Here is a 26,228-nt window from a genome sequence, read left to right as displayed (position 1 = left end):
TGTGCTATTTAGCTCAAATATTGGCTCTTGAAATGGTGCTATTGAGTGAGAGTGGAATTTATTGCGAATTATGGTGAGTTTGTTCTGGCAATTGGTGCACATTTGTATTAGAGCTTGAACGATTTACTTTTTTTTTCATATCTGATGAATGCCGTTAAGAGTTGTTTAGAATCCAGAGGAACTGATAGCCAGTGACCTCTGCTGATACATTTTGACCAATTTTGGTTATTTTCCCCAAATTGTCTAATTAGTAGGTATGTAACGATATCCGAATCTCACAGAATGATATTATCACAATGTGTATCTCACGGTACGATATTTATTGCGATATTTTGAAGAGGCTAATATAATTGTAGAAGGGACACTTTTTTGCTTTTAAAATACCATGACAAGATTTTGGTGTGAATTATTTCTGTCAAAATCCCTAGAATTCAAGTAAAAAACATATCTCCTCATGTTGTTTGCACTGAAATGAATCCTGGGATATGTAGTTTCCGATGTTCATAAGATGTTGCTACTATAAAACCATGCATTTAAGCAAAGGAACTTGTAATTCGATATATTGTGACAATCCACAATATTACTGTGAGACTTCTGACGATACGATCACAATATTTGGGTTATTGTTACATCCCTACTAAATAGAACTCATCCACAACCTTATTTTGCTCCCAACTGTGTACAGAGCAGTGTAGTCATATTGCAGTACTCTCTTTGGACTAAAGTGTACACATAAAGCTTTATGCATTTATATTTTTCTAAAATATTTAGGCTTCAAGTGGAGCTTTAAGGCTGATAGGATCTCTTATACATATACAAAACAAGATTAAAGTACATTGCTGATAGAATAAAATGCATAATCTGATCATTGGTATTGACAATTACACAAAAAACAATGTGTATTTGTCCATCAATCAATTTTGAAGGTTGAAACAACTAGAAAACATTTATGAGTCAATGTCAGTGAGTATCAGTAAGTGCAGGATAACTCAGTACTATCAGGTCTGGCCCTCCTGGTTAATACATAAGCCATAGACCAGCACAGGCCTGACATGGTTAGAGTATTGTAGAGTGACAGTGCTCTCGTCTTAGTGGAGAACAGCTGCTCGGCTCCGGTGGGCTGGAGGCAGGAATGACAAAAATCCACTCGGAGCATTCTTCTGTAGCGGCCACTTTCACCTCTAGAAGACACGCCCCTCACTCAAGCGTCTGTCACTGTCTACTTTTCAGGAACTGTCCCACCCCAATGGACAACTTTCCTAACTTTGTCTATAACATCAGAACATCATATAACTTGTTTAAAGGGCCCACTGATTGTTGTTTATTTGTTTTATTGTTGTTTCCTCATCATAAACCTACCTGGAGTTGTGTTTCATTCACACATGCTGGACCCACAAACCCTGCATATTTAGGCTGCCTTCTCTCAAATAGAAAACACTATGTTCTACCTTGTGATATCATGTGATGCACCATTGTGTTTTAAAATCAATACACATTCAGTAGAATGATTTGGATCATTTCTGTCCAGGAATCTCTATTGAACTTTGGAGATGTAGACAAGATAATAAAGGGTTACTTAAACATGTATGAATGAAACAAAACACAACTCTGGGTGAGGTGTGTTTTAGAGGATTTAACAACATTATAACTTGACTTTAAGATCACAAGAGTCAGTTTTGTGTAATATAGAATCTTTAAGAATCCACTGAACTAAACTTTTCACACAGTGCAAATAATGTTAATAAGATGCATTACCTATACATACCTATAAATGTGTGGGTTGAAGTTCAAGTATAGTACAGTAGTTAAGTGAATGGATTGTCAAATTAACTGCAAGCATGCAGAAATATAACTTTGAAATATAGTTTGACAGATTACACAACCAGTTTCTTTTTTCAGATTTTCTTGCATTTCTTTGCAGTCTTTTTACAATATAGACAATTGCAAAAAAAACAACAACAACTGGCCACCTGTTTATCTTTAAGATGATACCTCTATATGCAGAATTAAAATATGTTGATTTAAACATGGATTAAACTACTGACAATGATCATTTTTGTTATATAATATAAGTTTTATTTTGGTCACATAGAAAATATAAGAAAATATGAAAGTAAAGCTATGAATTGCACTAAATGGGCACTATTTATGCTTTAAGTTTGTCCCACACTTTTGGCTAAGTCTTTATTTTCTGTAGACATTCAGCAGATAGAGCTTGCTGTTGCATACCATCTTTTCATAGCAACCCAGCTGAGAGGCGACGACCCTTCATACCTCTTACAATACAAAAACAATCCAAGTCACGCCATGCTAAATCAACCACCCCTGCAGCACTAAGCCAAACAGAGGCCCATGGAACAAGTACATAAAATACATGTGAAGTGTCTTGCATCAGTCCTTCATTCCTCCACTTCCGCCTGGGGCTCATTTCAGGGTCTCAGTGCCATTTTTGGCTGTAATACAAGTGTGTTATAATGACCGTGGTCTTGAGGGCGGGGCCAGAACATGCCAGCTGTGCCAGAGAGCTGCATGTACTGACAGATGGACTGCATCACGGGTCTAGGCTTTGACCAGTGTTTTCTTTACTTAATGCATAACCTTTCTTTTTGTTGTTATTTAGCTTTGTAAATAATAATTGTAGTTGCCAGATACTTCCAATCCTGTTAGATAAAATAGCTACTTCAATGATAAATACGGAATGAAAACTGTCAACTCAGACCTTTATTCATTCATTTATTCATTAACTTTAAAGGACCCTTACTGTGCTATTTTCTGATCCATGTTATAATGACATTTCCTCATCAAAAACATACCTGGGGTTGTGTTTTATTTCATTCACACATCTTTAACACACAAACTCTGCATATTTAAGCTGAGTTTTTCCTTCAATCAGAAAACAGAAAACACTTCCACCTTCTGATGTTATGTGCTAATGCAGGAAGTGCTTCACTGTGTATTTTAACTTCAATAATTTCAATAATTTCAGACGTAAATTTGCTAATCTTTACTGAACTAAAAGTAAAAGGTGGCTGTTAACAGAGCATTTTGATGTTAGGAGATGTAGTCATTAATACTAAGGAGTCTCTCATTCACATGTGTGAATGAAACAAAACACAACTCCAGGTATGTTATTGAGGGGGTAACAACATTGTAACATGGCTAAAAGCTCACAAGAGACAATTTTGCATAATGTAGAACCTTTAAGTGTAAGCTGACCTGTACTCAAACATTATTTTAGTATTTGTCAACAGTTACAAATGACAATATAATGTAAGAAAAGCAAGAGTGACTGCAGTACATGAAACATTACTATCCTTATTATTTTATTTATTTATTATTTGGTGTAATGTAAAGAGCTGTACCTTTCTACAGGTCAACATTTGTCAAGTGTATTATAAAATTCCTGAACTATCACTCCCCCATTGACTCTCTCTATCATACCCCTGTCGCTGTTCCCTGGTCCCGTGCAGTGTGTGGTGAACCTGATCAGTGAGCTACAGGAGCAGATGTGCAGGTTTCAGGAGGAGATCAGCTGTAAGATCCAGGAGAGGCGCGCCCTGGAGGAGCAAGAGGCCGGACAGTGCCCTCCTCACAGGGGTCACAGCCTGTCCTTCTCCGAGCCCCGGACCTCTCAGCAGCACAGCGGAGCACACGGCGGCGGCGTTCACGTAGGGAGACTCCACGGATCTCCTCCTCCTCCCCCTCTCCCCCCACCTCCCCCCCTCTAACAGTCCACTCCAGCCGGTACCGGACCACCACCAATCACACTAACCGCTTTCTGTACTCATCTACAGTCTGTCTTTGTGCAGGGTGGGGGCAGCTGATGGACCCTCTTCAAGCGCTATTAGTTTGAATGGGTTTTCCAAATCAACTTCTATATGTTTGTCTACATTAATCAGAAGTACAGTATTATGATTTGAAATGTATGTGTCATGAAAAAACTAGATGTCTATTCATGTGTGCTTGTAACCAGAAGGAATAGGCAACCAAATAAATTAAAAGTGCATCGTGTAACTTTTCTGGTGAAGGATCTGTCACATGCTTTTTTTATGGACATTTGATGGTATTTATGGTTATTGCTTTGTCTGGAATGTTTCACAGTATAGCATTAAACTTTTCTATCATCATGGAGACCTAACCAGACCAAGTTACAGGTCAGATTTGTGGAGAGGCGACCCCACTCACAGTCAGACTGTGTTTTTCTTGATGTTTTTTAGCATCTGTAATTGAATAAATGTAAGGTAGAGCTGTTTAATGTCATAATCTGGCACATTCCAGGCAGAGCAATGACGTATCCATAGAAACAAGCAGGTTGATGGACCCAAACCAAAAAGTTACACAGTGCACGTTTAAATTTTCAGTGTTTCAGAAAAAGACCAGTTGTCTTTCTAACTGAAATTTCTAAGGGCCGAACACTTGCAGGTAAAAACAACAAAATATTTTATTGGAAGTGCCTTTCGTTTAGATGGTGACGTGTTTTTGGGGCTTAAAAACTCAAAAATCTGAAACCACCCTCCAGAGTGGAAAGTTGATTACGCTCTGCTGTAGCATTTCCATCTACACAGCCCAAGACGCAAAACTCTCGTCATATCTGCTGTACGCGTTTACGTCATATACATCACCACCTGGCCGCCTGGCATGCATACCCAATCGAATCCCACACACTTGTGCGTCACCGTATGCGTTTCCTCCTGAAAACGCTTGTCTAAACGAGGAATAAAAAGTGAAGAAACGACGCCACTTCTGAGTCTTTTGTTCAGACCGTCATCATATAAACGTAGCCTATATTTACGATAATACCAGTCAATGCCATGGCCTGTAATAGAACATTGTACACATTGTAATAGACTGTACACATTGTAGACATTGTAACAGAATATCTTATCCAGGGACACATGCAGAAGCAATTAACTGACCATCTGTTTCAAGTTAATTCTCTTTACACAGCTTTCAATAGTGTACTTAAACACTCAGCACTTTCTGTTGTGAAGTATTTGGAAAACCTGTCAAACCCTGGTCAACTCTTTTAAATGGTTGTTGATTTGAAGTTGCATGTCTGTGGGTCTTCCCTGTACTAACAATGTTTCTATACTCAGGTGGATGGGAGGACTGTACTATTGAACCAAAGTGTGTAATAATAACCCAATGGGAGTGGAGGTGTTGGTGGATGGCTTGCAGATGTTGTATCCAGGTTGTTGATAACTGCACGCTGTGGTGTTGAGGCCCCTCCCCTCTCTGCATCGGCATGATTCCTGGATTCCCGCTGATTTACAACCGAATCCAAATCAGTTTCTGATTTTACTCACCCATGCCAAGAGCAGCATGCACATTTAATGCTCTGCTCACACGGATTTGAAGATAATTACAGTCTTTTGTGTGTGTTTTTATGTGTTCACGCAGGATTTGCTTCAGGAAGTTAAAAAGCTGAAGAGCAGAGTGGACGAGCTGGAGGCAGAGAAGAGTCAGTATGAGAGGAAACTCAGGGTCACCAAGGTAACGTCAACCAACTCACTGTTTGTCGAAAAATAATAAAAATAAAAAAGTAGTATTAGTACATAGTATATGGACTAATATGTCTTCTATTCCCATTGTAAGTCACTAGTCTGTTTACTGCAAAAAATTGAAAAAATACCAGTAAAATAAGTAAAATATCGGCCAAATCTTCAATATCAAGGAAAACACTCTTATACCACAGTTATCGTATTAACACCTATATATTGACCATAATAAAAGAGCTACAAATGTTTCTGTTATTTTAATGGATGAGAGTCAATTTCATTTACAGTACACAGTTTTTTAGTCTATGATGACAATATATATTTAAAATTCCAGGCAGCCTCATTCGATTTGCCACACCAATTGTGTTTTCTAACCTATATCTTTCAGTTTAACCTCCAGTGGTGATTGCCTTTTCCCTGTGCTAACACTTTTTACTGATGCGCTGTTTTACTTTATGGCTTCCTCTTTGGTTACCTAAATGCTTCCCCTCTTCTCCCCTCTCTCTGTCTCTCTCCCCGTCTCACCTTCTAACCACTGGTTTGGGGCACTTCCTGTGTATGTAGCTGTCCATCTCCTCCTCTCTGCATGTGTGTTACCAGTCTCTCATGAGCCAGCTGTCAGGCCTAAAGCTCACGGTGGAGCACACTCAGCTGGAGAGGCAGCACTGGGAGGAGCGCTGGAGGAGTGCTCAGGTGCACCTTTAATGTCCCCAAACCCACTTCATTTTTCTCCATTATACGTATTACATTGTATTTTTCATACCTTCAGTACATTGTGGTTGTGTCTTGATTAAAGGTACACTGTGTAACTTTTTGGTTAGGAGTCTGTCACCTGCTTGTTTCTATGGATATGTCATATTTCACCTTACATTTATTCAATTACAAGCGGTTTTACTGCTCAAAAAAACTGAACAGTTATTCAAAATTAAAAAAAACAAAAAAACAACTATTTTCTTCATTATTTGCCTCCAAAACTAAAAACAAAAAAGGGATAATGATACGTTTTTCAGTTTTCATTTTTGTGTTTAAATGAATAATGGAAAAAACAGATAATGGCCCCAGACTGAACCAGGACTGAACCAGGAATAAAACAGGACTACACCAGGATTAAACCAGGACAGTCGGGAGTGTCAGGACTGTCGGGTACTCAGGACTGAGACCAGGACCAGACTGGGACTGAGACTGGGACCAGACCGGAACCAGACCAGGACCATGACCGAGACTGGGACCAGACCGGGACCAGACTAGGACTGGGATGTTTTTTCTATTATTCATTTAGGCACAAAATCTAAAACTGAAACAACAAATCATTATCCGTTTTTTGTTTTTTTTATCATTTTGGTTTGAAAAATTGTTTTTTTCATTTTCTTATTTATGGTTTTATTTTGAAAAACAAATGAACACGTTTTTTTAATTCCGTACTGTAAAACATTCCAGACAAAGAAATAACATCTCCATGGAGAAAATCGTTTGATGTGCCCTCCACCAGAAAAGTTACACAATGCACCATTTAGTATATGTTTGTGTTGTCCTAGAAGAGTGAGCGCTTCTTGTTTAGTTTGTTTAATTTTCTGAGCTTGTAGAAACATTCTGTGTGCTATTATTTTAAACTTCACACCAGCTGTTTTGTGTCCCTTTTTACCATTACAGTTATTGTAAAACACAGTTCAAGTGTCTGGTGATTTATTTTGTTGTAGAAAATGTATTACCATGTACCTATGCATTCTTTTCCTTATACTTCATTTTCTTAACATAAATCAAATGTCTTTGTATAGTCAGTTTTGTCATAGTTGGTTTGGTAGTCACTAGTTCTTGCTCGTTTTATGAGTTATTATTTAAAGCCCAAACTCTGCCCCTTTTACTGCCTTGTTGAATTTCTAATGTTGAGCAGGTGAAGGATTTGTAGAGCATATATTTCAAAAGTAAATTCTTTGTTTGGTCCTTATAGGCACCTGTCGTCTGCAACTTAAGCTCCTGCAGCTGTTTCCATTTAAGTCGTTTTATCTGCCCACAATAATAGAACAACTGAAGACAAAGTGAACGGGGCTGAGCCATTAAAGGTGCATTGTGTAACTTTTCTGGTGGAGGTTCCATCAAATGCTTTTCTCCATGGAGATGCTTTGTCTGGAAGGTTTAACAGAATGAAACCAGATCAAATACCCTTTCAGATCTGTGGAAAGGCAACCCTGCTCACAGTTCCTGTATTTTGAGCTGCAAAACCACCTGTAATTTGAGGCAGAGCTGTTTAATTCCAGGCAGAATAATGACATCTCCATAGAAACAAGCAGGTGATTGACCTCCAACCAAAAAGTTACACAGTGCACCTTTACATCCAACTGGCTCCATCACATCACATTGAATCATTTTTTAAAAAGACAACAAACTACTTTTATATTTCAAGTTCAAAATTATAATTGCCAAAATAAAAAAAGAAGCACTAAGTCAAGTTTATTAACACAAAGAAGTGCCTATGGATCTGGCTACATGTGTCTAGATTTTTTCCAAGGTATCTGGGTTCACAACAAAAAAGACCATAGAAAATGCAATAAAATAAATCTAATGAAAGAGAATGAGTTTAGAGGTTGTTTGCCTGAAGCAGTTTAATTCTGAACTCACATGGAAGCCCTTAATGACTGTTTAATAGGAACGCTGATGGTATTTAGCTCTGGTTGGTGAAGAAAGCTCTTGACTTGGTTTGGAAAATCCCTTTATTCTGTTCATACGTCCTCAGAAGACTGGGCTGGGCTGAAGTGGGCCATTCCTGAGCTCTGATGTAGTGAAATAGTGTATACTGCTCTCACATTTACAGTTGTAAACCTTTTCCATCTGCAAAAAGCACGAGACATTTCAATAGGAGGGACAGAGGTCCATGGCAGCTTCAATTTTTCCCAGTCCATAAATTGAGTGTTGACTGGGGCTTGCAGAGGAGCATAAGGATCAGATTTGCATTAGTTTACGCAAGTCAATATTTTGTCAGTAGAAATGCTAAATAAAGATGTTAAGTTCAGATTTTGTAGTATAAATGGAGGTGAAGACGTAAAAAAGTAATCACTAGTTATTTAAGGCGTTGCTCATATGTGATTGTTGCATAGTGGGTTCTTTTTCAGGCCTCAATCGTTTGCCGAATGTCTCTACCCTCTCTCTTTTCACGCTTTAGCTGTGCTGTCCAATTGAGCCAGAAAAATGCAAATAAAAGAAAAAGTATTGTAGAAGTAGAATTAAGTAAATAGACTTAAGGCTGCCACACACTACAGGAGAATTTGCTTGATTTTGGCTGTGATTTGCTTCTCTCCGGGCGTGACCCAACTTTGTGTCTTCATGTGTGAATATGAAGCTGCTGCGCTCCTTGTGTGTGGTGTCAGTGTGATTCCGACTTGCTCTTTCATATAGAGTTACAGACACAAGATGCAAGCTTACTCAAAACTATAAAACTTACTCAAGATACAAACTCATTATAGCAAAAATAATTATTACTCACCTCTCGTAAAGTTGTAAAGTTAAACTGCACATTATTCATAGAAATTGCCCTCTGCAAATGACACCAAGTCCACAAAATGTCGCTATTAATCTAAACTAGATGTGCAGTGCTCTGATCTTTTGAACACTTAAGAGTCTCAAAGTGAGTGGTTTCACTGTAGAGAGGAAATAGCTGATGTGAGGTGCGCTCACAGGGTTGTAGCCTGTGGTGCTCAGCTTTATCCTGCAGCAGTCTTTGCGATCAGAGATTTAAAATCTCATGAGATTCTGCTCGTGTCTGTGGTGTGCACTTTTTGTTGCACGTTTAAAAATTGTTTAAGACCAAAAAATCCTGTTGTGTGTAGCAGCCTTAAGACTTAACTAGACAAGAAACTGGTGTCAAATGGTGTCATAATTATATAAATATGTACAGGTTGGAGAGTTAGAAGAATATAGTGTATCCAAATATTAGTGTTTCAAATTCAGTCTGTTTTTGTGTCACATTTTGTCCCTGTGTGGCCCTCCATAATCCTTGTACTTCTTTAATGCTTCATCTTAAATCATTTCCTCTTTGTTATTCCACAGGCTGAGATCTCCGACCTGCAGCAGCTCGTAGCCTCCAAAGACGCAGAGATCGAGTGCCTACAGACCCAGCTGTTGGCCAGAGGCGGATCAGCCAATGACAGCGCAGACAGAGGTATGCTTTAGAAGGCTAATATAGGAAATGACAAGGCACCTATAGCAACAACTAACACACCTGTTTATTTTCTGTAATTCTGTGTTTCTCTGCTGCCCTCTGATGTAGAGGAGGTGTATATCAAGCAGCTCATTAACAAATGTAAGGCATGTATAGAACTTTGGAGAAATGTCACACAGAGTCATCTACTGAAACAATATTAATTAAATAAAAATGACACATCAAATAAATAAATATATGTTCAAGTTATTACAGTACCCAAAACATAATTCATTTTGCTACTAGGCAATTAATCCAAATAAAGATTCTGGTTTCAATTTGACAGTATTTTGACTTGTCTCCACAGTTACCTTTTTTCTCTCATACTGACTTAATGAACAATTTTATAACACTTTAAGATTTGTTTTATCAAATGTAAAGTGCAATATAAATAAAATGTATTATTATTATTATGTATTTATTTTTGCATGATTTTGTAACAGTGCATGTGCAGAGCCTAGCGTTTACCCACATACTAAATCATTATATTTGCTTGTTTTCCCTTGATTTGACATGTGTAATTTTGTGTTACATGTGTAAAAGGAGATAAAAAATATTATTATGATTATCCTAAATCCGATGTCATGAAATTCAGTTATCCTGCAAATATCTTGGACATTTCATAGACCATTTTATTATGCATTATTCAGCCTTTTCCAGGTGTTGCATGCTGGCCTTTGTCATTCGTTGTGCCTGTTTATCCGTGTTAACATAACTGTCCTGTTAGCATGGTTGTCCTGTCTGTCACTAGTTTCCCATCAGATCCCTGTCACCTGTTAAATGCTCTAGACACAAGGAACCAAGCAATGAAAAACAATTAATATTCTGTTTTAGACCATGAATACCAGAGACTCAAGGTCGGCATGGAGACGCTTTTAGCATCCAATGATGAGAAGGTATTTGAGTCCTTTGTTATTATCATTTCTTTTATGAAACATGTTAACATGAGCTGTAATATACATGCAATATACTGTGCTTATGTTTAGGATCGCCGAATAGAAGAACTCACACTACTTCTCGCCCAGTACAGAAAGATGAGAGAAATTATGGGGCTAACATTAGGTAAGTAAATAAAATACTATAATGTGAATTAATATTTTGAATTTAAGCTGTACGGTAAATGTAATGTTTGTAATGTCCAGGCAGCAGTGAGGAGGAGCTCAGCTGCAGTCCCAAACTCAGAGCCATCACACATAAAGCACACTCAGATATCATCAGGTCAGGGGTAAGTTTTTTCATCTGCTTGAATTTAGAAAAATGAAAAAGAGGTCAGGAGTTGTGTTGACATTCTATTTACTTATTAGCTTTGATAAACCAGTAGAGATCTTAACTAACTACTGAAATAAGCGTTTCCTGAAATACACTCGGATCAGTTCACCAGTATAGTGGTTTTAATTGCAAGATTTTAAGTTCAAGACATATTGGCAGAAGGAGAAATTCAATTTGTCACCTGGACAAAAGTTTATTTGGTCAAATAAGTTTCGCAGCTCATCCAAGCTGCTTCTTCACTTCTGGTCAGACACTGGTGGACATGTCCTTATATCTGACTGAAGGGAAGAGCTAACTACAATGAAACTACTCTGAAACTAACACCATACTTGTTTCCAGTTTTTGTTAGTTGGCTAGGCCTATTGAACTTACGCTGAGTATGGGGTCATATTAGCCTAACCATTCAGGGCCATAATGGGTGCTTTCACACTTCTGGGCTTGATCTGGTTATCCCTATTGCTTTCTTTGATTGTTTTGATTTGGGTTTGAGGATGAAGTTGTAGATTGGAGAAAGATGATGTCTCCATTTCTGTTTAAGGAAGGATTCTCTTTCTTAACAAAAATAGCCTTTTTAACTCCCCTCTCAAACCAATTATTTTCTCTGGCTAAGATCTGATCTGAACATATTCAACCAAATAAACTTTTGTCCAGTTGACAAATTGAATTTCTCCTTTTGCCATGGACTCTTCCTAGACGACTGAGGGATTTTACACACTCCAAGACATATTAATAACAAGTCATACTGATTCAAATAACAAGACAGAAAACATAACGGGACAGTTTGTGGACAAGACAAAATAAATTAAATAATAAAGTAGTGGTTTAACAGTTGAAAGTCACCTGTTTTCTACAAAGATGATGGATTTTTCCAATAACATATACACACACATTTATCTCTGCCACCCAGATGTCCTCTAGAGGATCTTCACCCCTCATGCTTTCATCATCTCCTTACCAGAGAGACCTGGAAAATAGGTACGATCAGTCAGACCCTTTTTTGTCATAATAGATCTTCCACTGTCACTTACACTGCCCTGTCTGTGCTCTTCTGCAGCTTTCAGAACTCTATGGAGGTTTCTCTGATGTCGGCAGGAGACCCAAGCTTATTCAATGGGTCATGGTAAAGTTTTAACATTATAATTTATCAATACTTTGCACCTGATCTCATTGACATTCCCTGTGGGTGTGAAGCTAACTGAAAGCAGTACTCTGTTACAAGCTCTGTTACTCCAGTTAGACTTAATCTGAGCTTTATTTTAACACAATCTGACCAGAAAGAGCAAATTTGGTTGGAAGTCGCTCACACAAAAAATTACTATTAGTCACAAATTAGCAAGCATTAGCCACCAGTTTTTCAGTCATTCTTACCTTTTTAGTTGAAAATCTAACTCCTAAACTGGATCATGGATACTCATTAATCACAGGCTCTCAGACTATCTTAAAACATTTTTGGCAGTTTTTGCTAAGATCTGCATTCTGTCACCATGGTAACTGTTGAACTTTCCGCCAATAGGAATAGATGTAGAACGCCCCCAGCCAGTGTGTTGTCAATGCAAAGTATCAGTTGTCTTGCTTTGGTCTTGTTCTGAAGTGTCTCCTCTGCCCAGGCCTCAGCGTCGCCTCCTGTCCACCAGCCTAGAAGAACTGCAAAGTGGATCCTTTAAGAAGGTTACCATCTATAGTAGCATTTCTAATATTATATACTACCATAATAATCTTTTCTTATGGTCTAACAATTAACATTATATGGTGGTGGTGTTGTTCTTTCCGAGGCGTGTGTGTCTAACCTCTAACTCTGGTCTGTGTGTCTCTGTCCGTCTGTCGCTGTAGGCCATAGAGTTCCAGCCTGTTGAAACTGAAACTGAAGTAGTTACTGAGGTACTGGAGTGCTGCTAACTGCATCACCATCACCGCTGCTCCTGCCTCGTGTTTAGCATGTCTTTGACCGTGTGTGTTTTTGCTTGTGTTGTGTTTTTACTTAAACATACCTGGAGATGTGTTTTGTTTCATTCACACATGCTTGAGTAATCCTTTATTATCAGTCGATGTTCTTTTCCACCATGTGACGCCATGGTGGTAGTGGTAAATTTCAAGTTAACAGCTGCGGGACCCGCGGGACACGGCACAAAACAGTGCGGCGTGGGACACATTTTGAAAGCTCATTGCAGGCGCAGGCGGGAACGGGACTGCACACTGCGGGAGCGGGCGGGTAGGATGATAAACTGCAGTCAGTCAAACTAAATATGAATGTAAAGTGAAATATACAAATGATAAATGTATGTCTATTATACATCATTTGTGCTGGATATTTTATTTGGTATTAATACAAACATTTTAAGCAGCCTAAACTTACAGACATGGTCTTACACACATTTTAGACAATTCCTTTCCGCTTCTCCGTGTTTGATAGCGCTTAAGAAAGCAAACGTCTCGCATCTTGCGGGACTTGTGGTCGGGAGCAGGACAAAGTATCACAGAGAAAATTACAATTCTTTGCGGCCGTAGGAGCGAGACTGAAAATTCTGTCCCATGCAGACCTCTAATTAGAAATTTCAGAGCTGAAATGATCCAAATGATTTTAGTGAAGGTGTATGGAGTATGGAGGAACAGAATGTTTTCTGTTGAAGGAAAAAACACAACCTAAATATGCTGGATTTGTCTGTTAAACATGTGTGAATGAAACACAACTCCAGGTATGTTTTTGAAAGGAAGCAACATTATGACATGACTGAGACAAAAGCTCGATATGTGCCCTTTAATGTAGACATAGATACAAACCGACTCATTGGAAGTAGTGAAGTATGAGCCTTATTTCTTATGGACTCTCTGACCACAATGTGACATCTAAAGTGCACTATTTTAAACACACATCCAGTTTGTCCACACATTAGTTTTGCTGTGTTCACGTTCACTGAAGTGGCAGGGAGAGGGCCAACCTGAGGAGCCTGTCACTGCTGCTCTGTCTCCACTGTGTCCTAGACCTTTCTGTGTCTGCCTTCTGCACACCACAAACAAGGAGATCTCTTATGTAACAGAGTACATACCATGACTCATACTTAAACAGACATAAAAACTGTCTATTGATACTTTGCAGTGCCATCATGCTTGGGGTGTCCTACATGTATCTCTAATGGAGGAATGTTCATCAATTTACCATGGCAAATACAAACAAAAAAGCTTTAAGATAGTCCAAAAACTCATTAAAAAAATACAAAATTGATTTAAATAACACATTTAATTTTTAGGAGCTGTTGGATAATGCTAGCCTGTGACTGTAATTTTATTTGAGAAGGACTTGTTTTTTGTTTTGTTTTTTGTTTGTTTGTTTGTTTTTTCAGCAATAATACAATGATTTAAATCAATGCAAACATTTCCATTTTCCTTGTATTTATTTATTTCCTTTTTAACAATATAAGTTTGTAACAAAAAAGGAAATAAGCAAACAACAGGGTAATAGTGACTTTAACGGCACAAATCGACCAGCCTTTTTGTTCGGTTTGTGTTATAGAGAAAAAGTCCCGCACACCGTCTGACTTGCAAATTGTGAGATTTATTAGGACAAACTGTGCAACATTTCGGCACTAGGCCTTCATCAGGCAAACCTCTCCTCCAACACACCCGTCTCAAGTAACTGATGTGTGAAGTTCTCATTCATTTAACTGGTCAGACTGTGTTAAAATAAAGCTCATATTAAGTCTAACTTGAGTAAAAGAGCTTCTAAAAGAGTAGTGCTTCCAGTTAGCTTCAAACCCCCAGGAAATGTTGATGACATCAGCTGCAAAGTATCAACAAAGCATCGTATAATAGTGTTCTTGTAGCATGCTTGAACAATATCAAATCGGTATCAGCAAGAAGCCTCTGGTGACAAAATGAGGCTTTTGAAGTGTTTATAATTACTGAGTACTAAACAGAAATAGGTGGTGGTGGTTACTGTATGTATTTCTCAATGAGTGCTTTTGAAATTTAGCTTGAATTTCCTGTACAAAAACACGCTCACCAGTGTGTAAGAACTGTTCTCTGTTAGGTCTTCCACTGTGCACGACATGAAAAGCTCATAGACTCCAACAATCTGCTGCCCAAAAATGATAACTGCACTAGACGTGGCTCACAGAATTACCATACTCATATTTTTTCCATAGCAAAATATAAACACAAATATTTTTCCATATTTTTGAGTTGCCCATTGTTGCACCGTACTGCATGTGAATGACTTTGAAATGTTGATGTGTACTTGAATATTCACTTTGTTTTTGTTGTGCAGAACACCCACATGGAGTTAAACAAGTACCAGACGTTACCAGGAAAACTGAGCAAAAAGAAAGCACAAAACAGGACGACAGAAGACGATGGGGAATACTTGTCTCCTGTCCAGCTATCTCCTGTCCACAACCACGATCAGAGCTACACTCCCAGTGAGTTTAACTTCAAGAATATATAACATTCCTAATGCGACTAACTAACTAACTAACTACTTTGCTTAACTGGGGCTTGCTTTGGTCATTGTCTTAACACTGCTTCACACGCTGCCTCTCTTCTGTCTCCTCTGGCCTCAGTCCGCTGCAGGAGTGCCAGTGCTCCAGTGTTAGGTACTGTATATTCACACTAGAGCTTTGTGTTGTGGTGTTTGTCATTGGACTATCAAAGTGGGCCCAACATGAGTCCCAAAGGATCTCCATCTTTTTAGGAACCATAGACTTGCTAATTATTCTATTATACAGTCCAAGACCATGACATCTTTACATATCTAATTTACCTTGGTTAGTTACACTTTGCTAGTTAGATGAATTCACTTAAATACTGTACCTCAATGCCCCATATTCAGTAGTGAGTAGAGTGGACACCTTCTTAATAGTAAAAATGCTAAAGCTGCTAAAGATGTAAACCCAGATTTCTCTTAACCAGGGCAAAGGCTAATCAGAAAAAAAGTGGGATCAGCTTATGAATTAGCTTCCATTTTAATGATAAACAAACTACAAACAAAATGCAGTGGGACCTCATACATCCACACTCCCATCCAGCAGGATAAAGTACAACCTTACATAAACCAGCTGTATGATACTGCAACTACTGTTTAAACTTTTTAAACTTCTCAACAAAGCAAAGGGTGGCTACTTTGAGGATTTCAATATAACATATAAAAACATTGTACAGTCATTTAACTTTTTTTTTGCTACATAATTTCATCTGATGTTTAAACAAATATGTACATAATAGTAAAAATAGTAATAAAAATAAAGAAAAAGCTTTGAATGAGATGGCGTGTCCAAACTTTTGACTAGTAGTGTATGTGGCATTTCACAATATAGCCTCAGAACTAATAGAACTAAAACAGGACTTTTAAATGTGACTAATCTTAACACAAGCCATGTCTTCATTTCACAATGCCTTTAGTCTCTCTCATGCATGTTTCTGCAGTCAGTGAACAGGCACTACCATATTCACTGGCTCTTCTCTGGGATAATAATGCGTGACTAATACTGCTTCTGCTCTCTTCCTCACTGCACTAACACAGGATCCCCCGGAAAACATGACCTTTATGATGTTGGTGGGTATATTAAACATCATGTAAATATTGTGCAGTGCTCATTGGCATTAAGATAAGTTCATTTCTTTAGCTTCATTGTTTAGTAAGTTATCTTGAGGCAACATAAATAGACATTTTAAAGGTCCTCTATTACACAAAATTGACTCTTTTGAGATTTAAGACATGTTATAATGCTGTTACTGTCTCAAAAATCATACCTGGAGTTGTGTTTCGGTTCATTCACACATGTCTGACTAATCCTTATTATTAGTGTGTCTATATCTTCAAAGCTCAAAATGCTCTTTTCCACCTTGTGATGTCATGAACTGATAGGTGTCTTCTGTTTGAGAGAAGAACTCAACCTAAATATGAAGGGTTTGTGTGTTAAACATGTGAATGAAACAAAACACAACTGATGAGGAAACAACATTATAACATAGATAAGAAAATAGCTTAATATTGGACCTTTAAATAGTATATAAAAGTGGAGTTTGTTTTTTTCTTGTGCCAGGACGCTCCGATAAGTTGGACGAGTGTTTGCTGTCCGACCAGTCTCCTCTATCCTCAGGAGTGGACTCAGGACAGCAGTCCCCAGTCTCCCCAGAAAACAGGAAGACCCATCGGGGCATCAGGAAATTGTGGGGGAAGTAAGTACTTGAGACGTGATTACCAAGAGTTTATTTCAATTGCGTAATATCCCAGTTGATGTTTTATGAATATGAACCTTGGGCAGCATACATAGCCATTGTACTCTCTTGTGGTATTTGCAGCTTAAGGTTAAATTTTGCAACTTTTCCACCATATGAAAATGTCAGGACAGGGCAAATTTCAAGTGCATTTGACAGGTTTCCAAGTTTTTCTAATTATCACTTTGTTTGGTGCCATAATACTTGGTAAATATTTATCACATTTCTACATCAGTGAATTGACAGTTAGTGAAGAAACTCAGTAGAAAAATACAGGTCATTAACTAACTAACTAACTAATTTAAAGCCACAAAATTCTATTAAAAATAAATGAACAGAAGATGCATATTTTATCAGTTTTAAGGAAATTAAGTAATCTAGCCTCATACGCACTTCGAATTGTAAATCAGAAATGTTCTCATTGATGTCTGGATCTGGGATACACATCAAAAACCACAAGAAGAAGCTTTTTTGCTTTTTCTGTTTTTGTCTAACCAGATTCATGTCACTCTTACGGCAGATATGATGTGACATGTGATCTCAGGTGTGAGGAGAGCCATTAAATCTACCCTGATGTATTGAACCATGTCAAAACGCTTGTCTAAACCGTCTCTTCTGTCTGTCTGTCTGCAGGATCCGACGCAGTCAGTCAGGCAGCCCCGTCCCTGTTCACGACTCAGACATGGGCGACTTCAAGAGAGGCGGGTTTAGGGCCACAGCAGGACCAAGATTAGCACGCCCCACAAATGCAAGGTACACATCCCACATATGCAGTCTTTATTTTTGTTGTTTAACCCAAATTTTGTAGGTTATTGTGACTAATATTGTGATTGTGTTGCGATACATAAGGGAGTTGAGGGGGCCGTTCTCTAAGTGGACAGTGGAGCAGGTGTGTGATTGGCTGGAGGACATTGGACTGGGTCAGTACAGCAGCTCGGCCAGACACTGGGGCTCCAATGGGCAGACTCTACTGTCAGCCAGTTCACAGGAAATTGAGAAGGTATGTAGCCAACAAAAGAAATATTAAATTCTGTCAACTGCACAAAAGTTTTTTTTGTTTTTTTTTTGGAGCCAACATTATTTCTTTAAAATAAATTGTATGATTTAACATTATCAGCCTGAATGATAGATTAGTAATTGCTATTTAAATTATAACAATATTAATTCCTAATCATTGCCCCCTCTTCTTATTTGCTTTAAAGCTGAATTACCCAACTTTCTTTCTTTCTTTCTTTCTTTGTTCCCCCCCATTAAAGTGTATTATAACAGAAGAACTTTGAGACAAAAATCAGACCACAGTACACTGTCTTTATCTAATTATAAACATTTTACAGATCACAAAGTTGTAATGAGAATTGACTGAGTGTTTTGTTGGTCCACCCTGCTTCTCTTCTCCCTCTGAAAAAGCTGTTCTAAACCTGCTCCATGCTAAGAAAATCTATGCACATGAATACTTGCAATGAGCCAAAGGGTTTGTGAGAGCTAGGAATAAGATTTCTCCTTTCATAGTTCTCCAGCTTTAAGTGAAATATAAAACTTGAGTGTGTTCCCAGCAAAGTGTAAACATGAGGTGATGAAATACTGTGCATTTATTTTCAGGAACTTAGTATAAAGAATCCACTTCACAGGAAAAAGCTGCAGTTGGCCATCAGGTCGTTCAGTGGCAAACGGCAGGAAAAGTCTTCTGATCTGGATTACATCTGGGTCACACGTAAGTACACACCTTTCATACTTAAAATACTTTACTTTACTTTTACTTTTTTACTTTACCTTTACATACTAAAAATACAAACAATTCATCTATTTAAAATCATTCAATATTTTTTCATAGGTTGGCTTGATGATATTGGTCTCCCTCAGTACAAAGACCAGTTCAATGAAGCCAGAGTAGATGGGCACATGCTGCAGTACCTCACAGTGGTACTTTACTCTTTACTTTTCTTAGTGCTTAGGGTTGTAATGTATTTTGCCTAAACTGTATTTTTTTTTTCTTAGAATGATCTTTTATTCCTGAAAGTGACTAGTCAGCTCCACCACCTCAGCATCAAGTGTGCCATTCATGTTCTGCACGTCAACAAGTTTAACCCAAACTGCCTCAAGCGTAGGCCCAGCAATGAGGTATCCAGGACACAGTGTGCCTAGATTCAATACATGCAATAAAAAGAACATTAAAGCCAACATACATGTGTCTTCTTTATATTACTTTATTTCAGAGCCAGTTCACACCCAGTGAGGTGGTGCAATGGTCCAATCACAGGGTCATGGAGTGGCTCCGGTCAGTGGATTTAGCAGAGTATGCACCTAACCTGAGGGGCAGCGGAGTACATGGAGGCCTCATTGTGAGTAAATATTAAAAAATATATAATATAAACTATATACTACACCGATATGATAAATCTATGGAGCTCAACAGTGACCACTCGCTCCTGAAATAAATTTTCCATTCATTTTTCTAGATAGACTTTTAAAAAATCTTTTAAAACAATTTATGTGGTAATTAATATCCATAACGCATTTGTTTTAAAATTTGGCAAAAGGTTTTAATTACATTGAGGTTTACAAAGAAACTGATTTTAAATAAAATTATAGGATTTTTTGGTAATTTGTTACCATGTAGCAGATTATCCCTGAGAAAGCTTTCAAAGTTTTACTTTTCTTTTCTGTAAAGTCATGAAAAAATAATGTTGACATCTTGAATGTGAGTGGCTTTCTTCTTGATGATCAGATAAACCTGCCTGATCAGATTAACAAAACCCTGTATTGGTGCAGATGCTGGAGCCCCGGTTTAGCTCAGACACACTGGCCATGCTTCTGAACATCCCCCCACAGAAAACCCTGCTGAGACGCCACCTCAACACAAACTTCAACAGCCTGGTGGGTCCACAGGCTCAGCAGGAGAAGAGGGAGTACACAGAGGCGCCCGGCTACACCCCACTCAGCATCACAGCTAAAGTCAAGGTACAAAAACAGCATTAAGAGAACACAGGCCAGCCTCATGTGCACAGAAAATAACTAAGCCCAGGCAGTGTGAATGTGGTGTAAGTCTGAGCCACATAATCCCAGAGCGACAAACTCAGCGAAGTGTCTGTGAGCACAAATATCACAACGGACACCCAAATATCTAAATTAGAGGAGGGAATAGGAAACATTTTTCAAGATAACTGTTATTCATATTACATTGTAGGACATTCTTGGAGTGTTGTTATGCTCTAATACTAATTAATCAATTAATCAATCAGTACTTTTGACCTTTTTTTCGTTTGGACAATATAGTGTATACAGAAGTGGACTAAGGGAGTTTGACATCACCCATAGCATTTGGCTCCAGTCAAATGAAGCTCACGAGGCCAGCAGTTATAGGAATGAATTTGGAGCCAACTTAAATATTAGGAATAAGAATTTATTTATGGATAAAATAGCAAAATAAAAATATGCAGATCATGTAAAGGAGGTTAATACAAATGAGGCTCACTACAGCAGTTAGAGAGGGGTGACCATTTTTTTATGTTAAATCACTCTCGGGTTAGCTATGTCTGTTTATACAAACACTCTTATGGTTTGGACACGGGCTCAAAAAGTGAATTTATTTATTTTTTGCCTATAAAAAAAGTTGATTTTTTAAAATACAGATTAAATTGAGTAGATCAGATGCCTAGAGTGTAAATATATATTATATATATTATATATAATATAATAAGAATAATATTCTCTTCTGTTTTTTTAGCCAAAAAAGCTGGGCTTCTCAAACCTGGCTCACCTGAGGAGGCGGCGCCAGGAGGAGGCCACAGATTACGTTTGTCCTGTGGATTCGTCCTCCGCTCACTCTCTGTCCAACGGGACACAGGTACGGCCCTACACTGGCTTCAGAGGCCTAAGCCCCATTCTGGACCGCGATGATCACCCCAGAGACCAGGTGGGACTGGACAGCAGGACAATTGATTCATCGCCATGACAACAGCTCTCACCATGGACCATCAAAAGCTGTCCTGCTTTGGCCCCTCCCCTTTTTCCTTTAACACCTCCCTCCCAACATTGTCCTGGGCCTTGTGCTGATCCTGTCCAGAGGAAGACGCCTTTTTATCAGCAGCCCACTGCAGACTAACCCAGCTATGCCCCCATGTGGTCATGAGCTGATCTCAGGATTATTTCTTAAGGTTTTGTCACAGTGAAGAAGAGTGGACATGCATTGACATCTGTAAACCAGTGTTTGTATAAATACAAACAATATTATAGAACTTTAAATGCACTGCTAAGTATGTTTGTTAAAAATACCTAATGATAATAGAGCAGATTTAAAAACGGTATCCAGAGACCTAAATGAACACAGAAGGTGCCAGCAGGACTGTCATGTAACCTCATGTAGTTATGAAACTAGTTTTATACCACAGTGAACACCTTATTAGCTCATTTTACTATTATATAAACCAACAGGCATATCCTTAACAGATTTTTGTGTAAAATGTAAATGGCAATTTATTCTCGGTTGTGTTTGTGAAGTACCACCATATAAATATGGTGCTTTGTTTGAGATGGATCTGTGCAATATTTGCATAAAACAGGAGGATCTATTTATGATAGTCAGATATTTATATCACAGTATTATAATGGCTGAGCAAACTGAGCATGCTTGTTGAACACTAACCTGTGATATTTTGTATGGTTATTTTTCATATTTGACTGGATTAGTATTTTTATAGTGATGAACATTCTCTTCCAATGAAAACTGTAAATTCCAGATTTTCTTTTAATAAAAAAACTACAAAGCACTTCATCCTAGCTGTTAGCAAATCATGTTGCAAAAAAAGCTAGTCCATTTTTAAGTATCACTCTTTAATACAAAGCTTTTTTCTATGAATGCTTATTTTATTAATATGTGCGAAACAAATGATCAATAGACACTACAAGAACACAATTATGTTGCTAAACTCTAGTTTAAGGAAAATTCTACATAGATATCATGTTAAAACTAATGCTGATGTAGCTTGTATCCTCAACTAACATTTTCCTGCTATTATTCACATCGCATGGCAAACTGAAAGGCCTCCTTCCTGTTCAGACATTGCTGAAATTGTGTTATCGCTAAAGCAAAACATTGAATGTTCAATGGACTATTTGCATATGCGTGTCAGTGTCGTGGCATGACCGGTTTGTGTGTGCTGCAGATGGCGCCCTCAGAGGAAACCATGTTAGAGATAGGGACTTCATCTGAGAACATCAGCAGCCCCACAGTGAGTGTCTCACAGCCCAATGCTGCTTAATGAGCCTCTACAGCAGCACTCTGCTCACGGCACTAACACAAGACAATCTCAAGAGCTCTGGTTTAACACCAAACACATATGTGCAAGTGACAAAGGCATTTGTCACAGAGCAAGATGCTATATTCTTTTTATAGCACTCAGCATTCACAATGTTGGACAGAACTTTCATTATTACCAAGCACGCTGCAATGACAAAGTGTATTTATAAAAAAAAAAAATTAAAAAAAAGCCAAAATCAGATTATATTTACTTTGATCATATTGTGGGAGATATCAAGATGTAGCAAAAATAATAAATGGAATGTTTGAAGACAAAGGGCAAACATAAGAAATGCAGTTTTAAGACCCCAGCTGATCAGCTTTTAACCCTTGCTTTCCCAACATGCTTTGCTTGCAGCTCCAGCAGAAGGAGTTTTGGCGCCCTCACATGGCACAGGTGTGAACAGTCACTGTACCTCTCACCTGAGCTGTACCTGAGGACCCCTCAGAAATCCAGTGAAGATGAATAAAGCATATCAAATGGAGTAAAACAGATATCTTTGCACATGGGCGGGTTTTAAAATGCCCCTATTGTCTTATACAACATATCATCTTGAAGACAAGATGGACATGGTAGAAAAAAAAAAACTGCAGCTTTTTTGTCCAGACCATCTTTTTGTATTTGAAGATACTTGATTTACTGAAATACTGTTGTATTAATATCTCCTAAGATTGTTTATTTTATTATTATTATTCAGGTATCGTCTGAAGTCATATTTTTTGTCAAACTTATATGCCACCATCTTGTTTACAATAAACCAAGCTTTTTGCTAACAAAAGCAACTAATGCAAATGCTGACATAAGCCAAGGCTGTTTTTTACTGTGTCATTTGCCCAAAACTAAATGCTGTAGCAACAAGACCATTCCCCAAACATGAAATGTGCTGTGTCAACTATCCCAGAAATACATAAATGTATTTAATTATGGTTGTTGTGTGCCATGTTCAGTTAGTCAGTCCCCTGAAAACTAGTGCGCTCTCTGACTGAGTCTGTGTCTGTTTCTGTTTCTGATTGTGTATATGCTCAGTGTATTTGTACACCAATATGAGACTGGGGGTTTCTAACCATTATTGACACCAAGCAATTGAAAAATTGCAGTGGTCTGATCCATTTTTGATAAATTACTGATACAAATGATATGATATATTTGTATCACTAAATAGGCATTGTGAGTTAGCTTCCACTGCAATAATAAATAAATAAACAATTATGTTTTAAATGGTTTGGGGCTATTAAAGACTGTTGAGCCATTTTCAATATTAATTTATTCACAAAAAATATCTTGTGGATGTGACAGTTCTTTGCTGTTTGCAATTCAGATCCCTCGAGCTTCCACAGGTAGACCTAAACAGGTAAAGTGAGTCTTCTGTTGACTTAAATAAATGTGTAGTTTAACAATTTTAAGTTATGTCAAGCACCACACCCGTGCTTACATTGTGAGGCTAAGCTTCTTCGGGATGTTGGGACAGAAAAAAGTGGTGGTTCAGTTGGACCCACACACTCCAGCAGAACACACTGTGTATTTCAGCAGGGTCCAGGACCAGAGACCAGGACCAGACCTCAGACAGGGGGCTTTCCATCACTCATCCTGGTGAGTACATTTATGCACACTCATTCATTCCTGTGAAGAGAAATGCAGACTTCCTTTTACCATTAATAGCACAAAACAGCAACAAAAAATATTTGTTTTAGTCATTCAGTCCATAGGAATGTTACTACAATGTGTGTTACAAACTTTATCCTCCTTTACAGACTTAATCTGGGTCAACAGTCAATAGAATGGTTTGGGCCCATTTGAGTTATAAGGAAACATTATGAGAGGAAACAATCAGTTAGAATTATTAGATGAGACTTCTGTGAAAAACACAATGTACTCCAGTATGAACTGCATGTAGGCATAGTCTACCATCTGGTAAATGGAACTTGGCGTCAAATGTTAACAATGAATTTTATTTATAAGTGCCTTTCTTACGTCCAGTGTCACTTTACAGGACATAAACACAATAAAAACAACATTAGTACAATTTACATGTATGCTTTTGCAGTACATCAGAGAAACAAGCCTCTGACCTGAGGTCCACGTCATGGGAACATTAAGCAGTAAACCAGACCAGCTGCTCTCCTCTTTCAAAGTTCGGCCCATGTCCTGTGACCAGAGCACTCACCCCCAGAAGAGCATCTTTGCCACCCTGCGGAGGCCCCCCACCTCCAAACCCACTGACTTCATCCCCCTGTTCAACGATTGTGTCTCTGTGGCAGCTGCCCGCACTCAGGAGTACCTCACATTCAAGGACCCAGAAAACAAGTTCTCCCCAAGTCCAGAGGCACTCACTGAGGTCTGGGTCCATCTATGTAACTGAACGTATGCGGAGCGGGTTAAAGTCAAATATTGCTTTTGCTGATAGTATAATTGCCAATAAGATTATCCAATCAGAAAGCAGAATGTTTCTCATTTGGGTTACGAGCTTTAATGCTGAAATTCTGTGGGTTTAATAATAATATTGCATTGAATTTATATAGTGTCTTTCAAGACACAAGCAAGGCTAATACCAATGTTACTCAAATGTGTATGAATGAAACAAAACACAACTTCAAGTATGTTTTGAGGAAGCATTATAACATGGCTTAAAGCTCACAAGTCAGTTTTGTGTAATGTAGCACTTTTAAGGTACTGGCAACTCAGGTACAGTTGTTTTTGTAGAGCGCAGGGCACATACAGTTCCTTTAACCGTATAACTGTCCTTTCTTCTCACAGATCTTCCTCATGACCTACATCTCAGAGACAGTGATGTTCAGTTTGATGGACACGTTTAACTGCACGGTGATGACTCCGGGGCAGAAGTTTCTGCTGGGGGCCGACTGGGTCTGGGCAGTCCTGGACAAACCCACCAAGAACCCACGTATCCAAATCGCAGTCCAAGTCCTGCACCTGCCCGAGCGCGAGGGCAGGTCCCTCTACAGTAAAGCAGAGGAGATGTCTGATGAATCCATGCAGGTGGCACAGATGGCAGCTAGCAACAAGAACATGTGTGAGAAAATGGTGGACTTCTGTGCCTCTATTGGAAAAGACTGCTATGCCCTGTTCCTCTTTATGGGTCGGAAGAATGACAAAGATAATATTTATGGTGTCCTCAGTAATAATTTTCAAGCAGCAATAGGAAAGTGTGACAAGATCGATAGAAGTCTGATTGAGAATTTCTTTAGAGGGTCCAGGTACCTCCATACACCAACAGGGATGATGCAGGCTATTGTTACAAAGAGAAATGACGATCCACTTACACTCATGATAAAATTTAGCTAAACCAACAAGACATAATAAATTATTTAGATTAGCTCTGTCCACTAGCCAGGGTTCAAACTGCTGTTGGGTTTGGCAGTATACCAACAAGTACAGGATTTTTGCATTGCATCTTATTGCTTAAACTGTGAGAATACCAAAATAGTCATTCCTTATTGTGGCTTAAAATAACCCAGATACTTTACTGTTTTCACTGCAGCACTGCCTGATTCTGCACATACTAAAACACTAATAATGACAGAAAAGATTGGTGGAAGTGGAAGCAGAACTTAAAACTAAAACTTAAATAGCTCAAAAACAAAATGTCACTAATAGGGTAGAGGCCATGGTTCTTAAGTATTTTGCCTACCATTAGTTTTAGATTGATTAGTCTACTATAACATGATATACATGCTAAGCCATGTTATCCTGCCCTAATGTGTTAATGCTTTTGTTATGCTTACAATTTTAAAATCGTAAAATTTA

General features: G+C 38.3%; 2 protein-coding genes across 7 annotated transcripts in view; both read left to right on the top strand.

Moving 5' to 3' along the window:
• ppfibp2b (PPFIA binding protein 2b) overlaps positions 1–21,935 on the top strand; it is a 62,278-nt gene extending 40,343 nt beyond the window's left edge. For 4 of the 6 annotated variants that reach the window (XM_055155206.1, XM_055155210.1, XM_055155209.1 and 1 more), the window contains 20 exons: positions 3,471–3,668; positions 5,401–5,493; positions 9,540–9,651; positions 10,525–10,586; positions 10,677–10,752; positions 10,833–10,915; positions 11,867–11,934; positions 12,014–12,079; positions 12,567–12,627; positions 12,790–12,837; positions 15,221–15,371; positions 16,995–17,130; positions 17,803–17,922; positions 18,019–18,169; positions 18,769–18,880; positions 19,001–19,089; positions 19,165–19,287; positions 19,383–19,508; positions 19,939–20,127; positions 20,894–21,935. In XM_055155206.1, coding sequence (XP_055011181.1) covers positions 3,471–3,668; positions 5,401–5,493; positions 9,540–9,651; positions 10,525–10,586; positions 10,677–10,752; positions 10,833–10,915; positions 11,867–11,934; positions 12,014–12,079; positions 12,567–12,627; positions 12,790–12,837; positions 15,221–15,371; positions 16,995–17,130; positions 17,803–17,922; positions 18,019–18,169; positions 18,769–18,880; positions 19,001–19,089; positions 19,165–19,287; positions 19,383–19,508; positions 19,939–20,127; positions 20,894–21,121 — 2,292 coding nt within the window. In that variant the 3' untranslated portion in view covers positions 21,122–21,935. The remainder of the gene's footprint in view (positions 1–3,470; positions 3,669–5,400; positions 5,494–9,539; positions 9,652–10,524; positions 10,587–10,676; positions 10,753–10,832; positions 10,916–11,866; positions 11,935–12,013; positions 12,080–12,566; positions 12,628–12,789; positions 12,838–15,220; positions 15,372–16,994; positions 17,131–17,802; positions 17,923–18,018; positions 18,170–18,768; positions 18,881–19,000; positions 19,090–19,164; positions 19,288–19,382; positions 19,509–19,938; positions 20,128–20,893) is intronic. The other 2 variants (XM_055155208.1, XM_055155207.1) reach the window with 2 other exon arrangements.
• A 154-nt stretch (positions 21,936–22,089) lies between these two features.
• On the top strand, positions 22,090–26,170 carry rep15 (RAB15 effector protein). Its single transcript, XM_020935020.2, has 4 exons — positions 22,090–22,397; positions 23,994–24,056; positions 24,511–24,801; positions 25,221–26,170. Exons 3-4 carry the CDS (start codon positions 24,550–24,552, stop codon positions 25,764–25,766), a joined length of 798 nt encoding a protein of 265 aa, XP_020790679.1. The 5' UTR covers positions 22,090–22,397; positions 23,994–24,056; positions 24,511–24,549; the 3' UTR covers positions 25,767–26,170.
• Positions 26,171–26,228: the final 58 nt, after the last annotated feature.

Source organism: Boleophthalmus pectinirostris, unplaced genomic scaffold (genome assembly GCF_026225935.1).
Source record: "Boleophthalmus pectinirostris isolate CB_2022bp ecotype Guang Dong unplaced genomic scaffold, ASM2622593v1 HiC_scaffold_2, whole genome shotgun sequence".
In the NCBI taxonomy this organism is placed as follows: Eukaryota; Metazoa; Chordata; class Actinopteri; order Gobiiformes; family Gobiidae; genus Boleophthalmus; species Boleophthalmus pectinirostris.
The sequence above is the reverse complement of the archived record's forward strand: the minus strand, read 5'-3'. Positions and strand labels throughout refer to the sequence as shown.

What these genes read in the sequence shown, in the direction of transcription:
- rep15 (XM_020935020.2), top strand. Translation starts at nt 24,550, where the DNA reads ATGGGAACATTAAGCAGTAAACCAGACCAGCTGCTCTCCTCTTTCAAA. An exon ending in GTCCAGAGGCACTCACTGAG is followed by an intron (nt 24,802 to 25,220) that starts GTCTGGGTCCAT and finishes TTCTTCTCACAG; the next exon opens with ATCTTCCTCATGACCTACAT.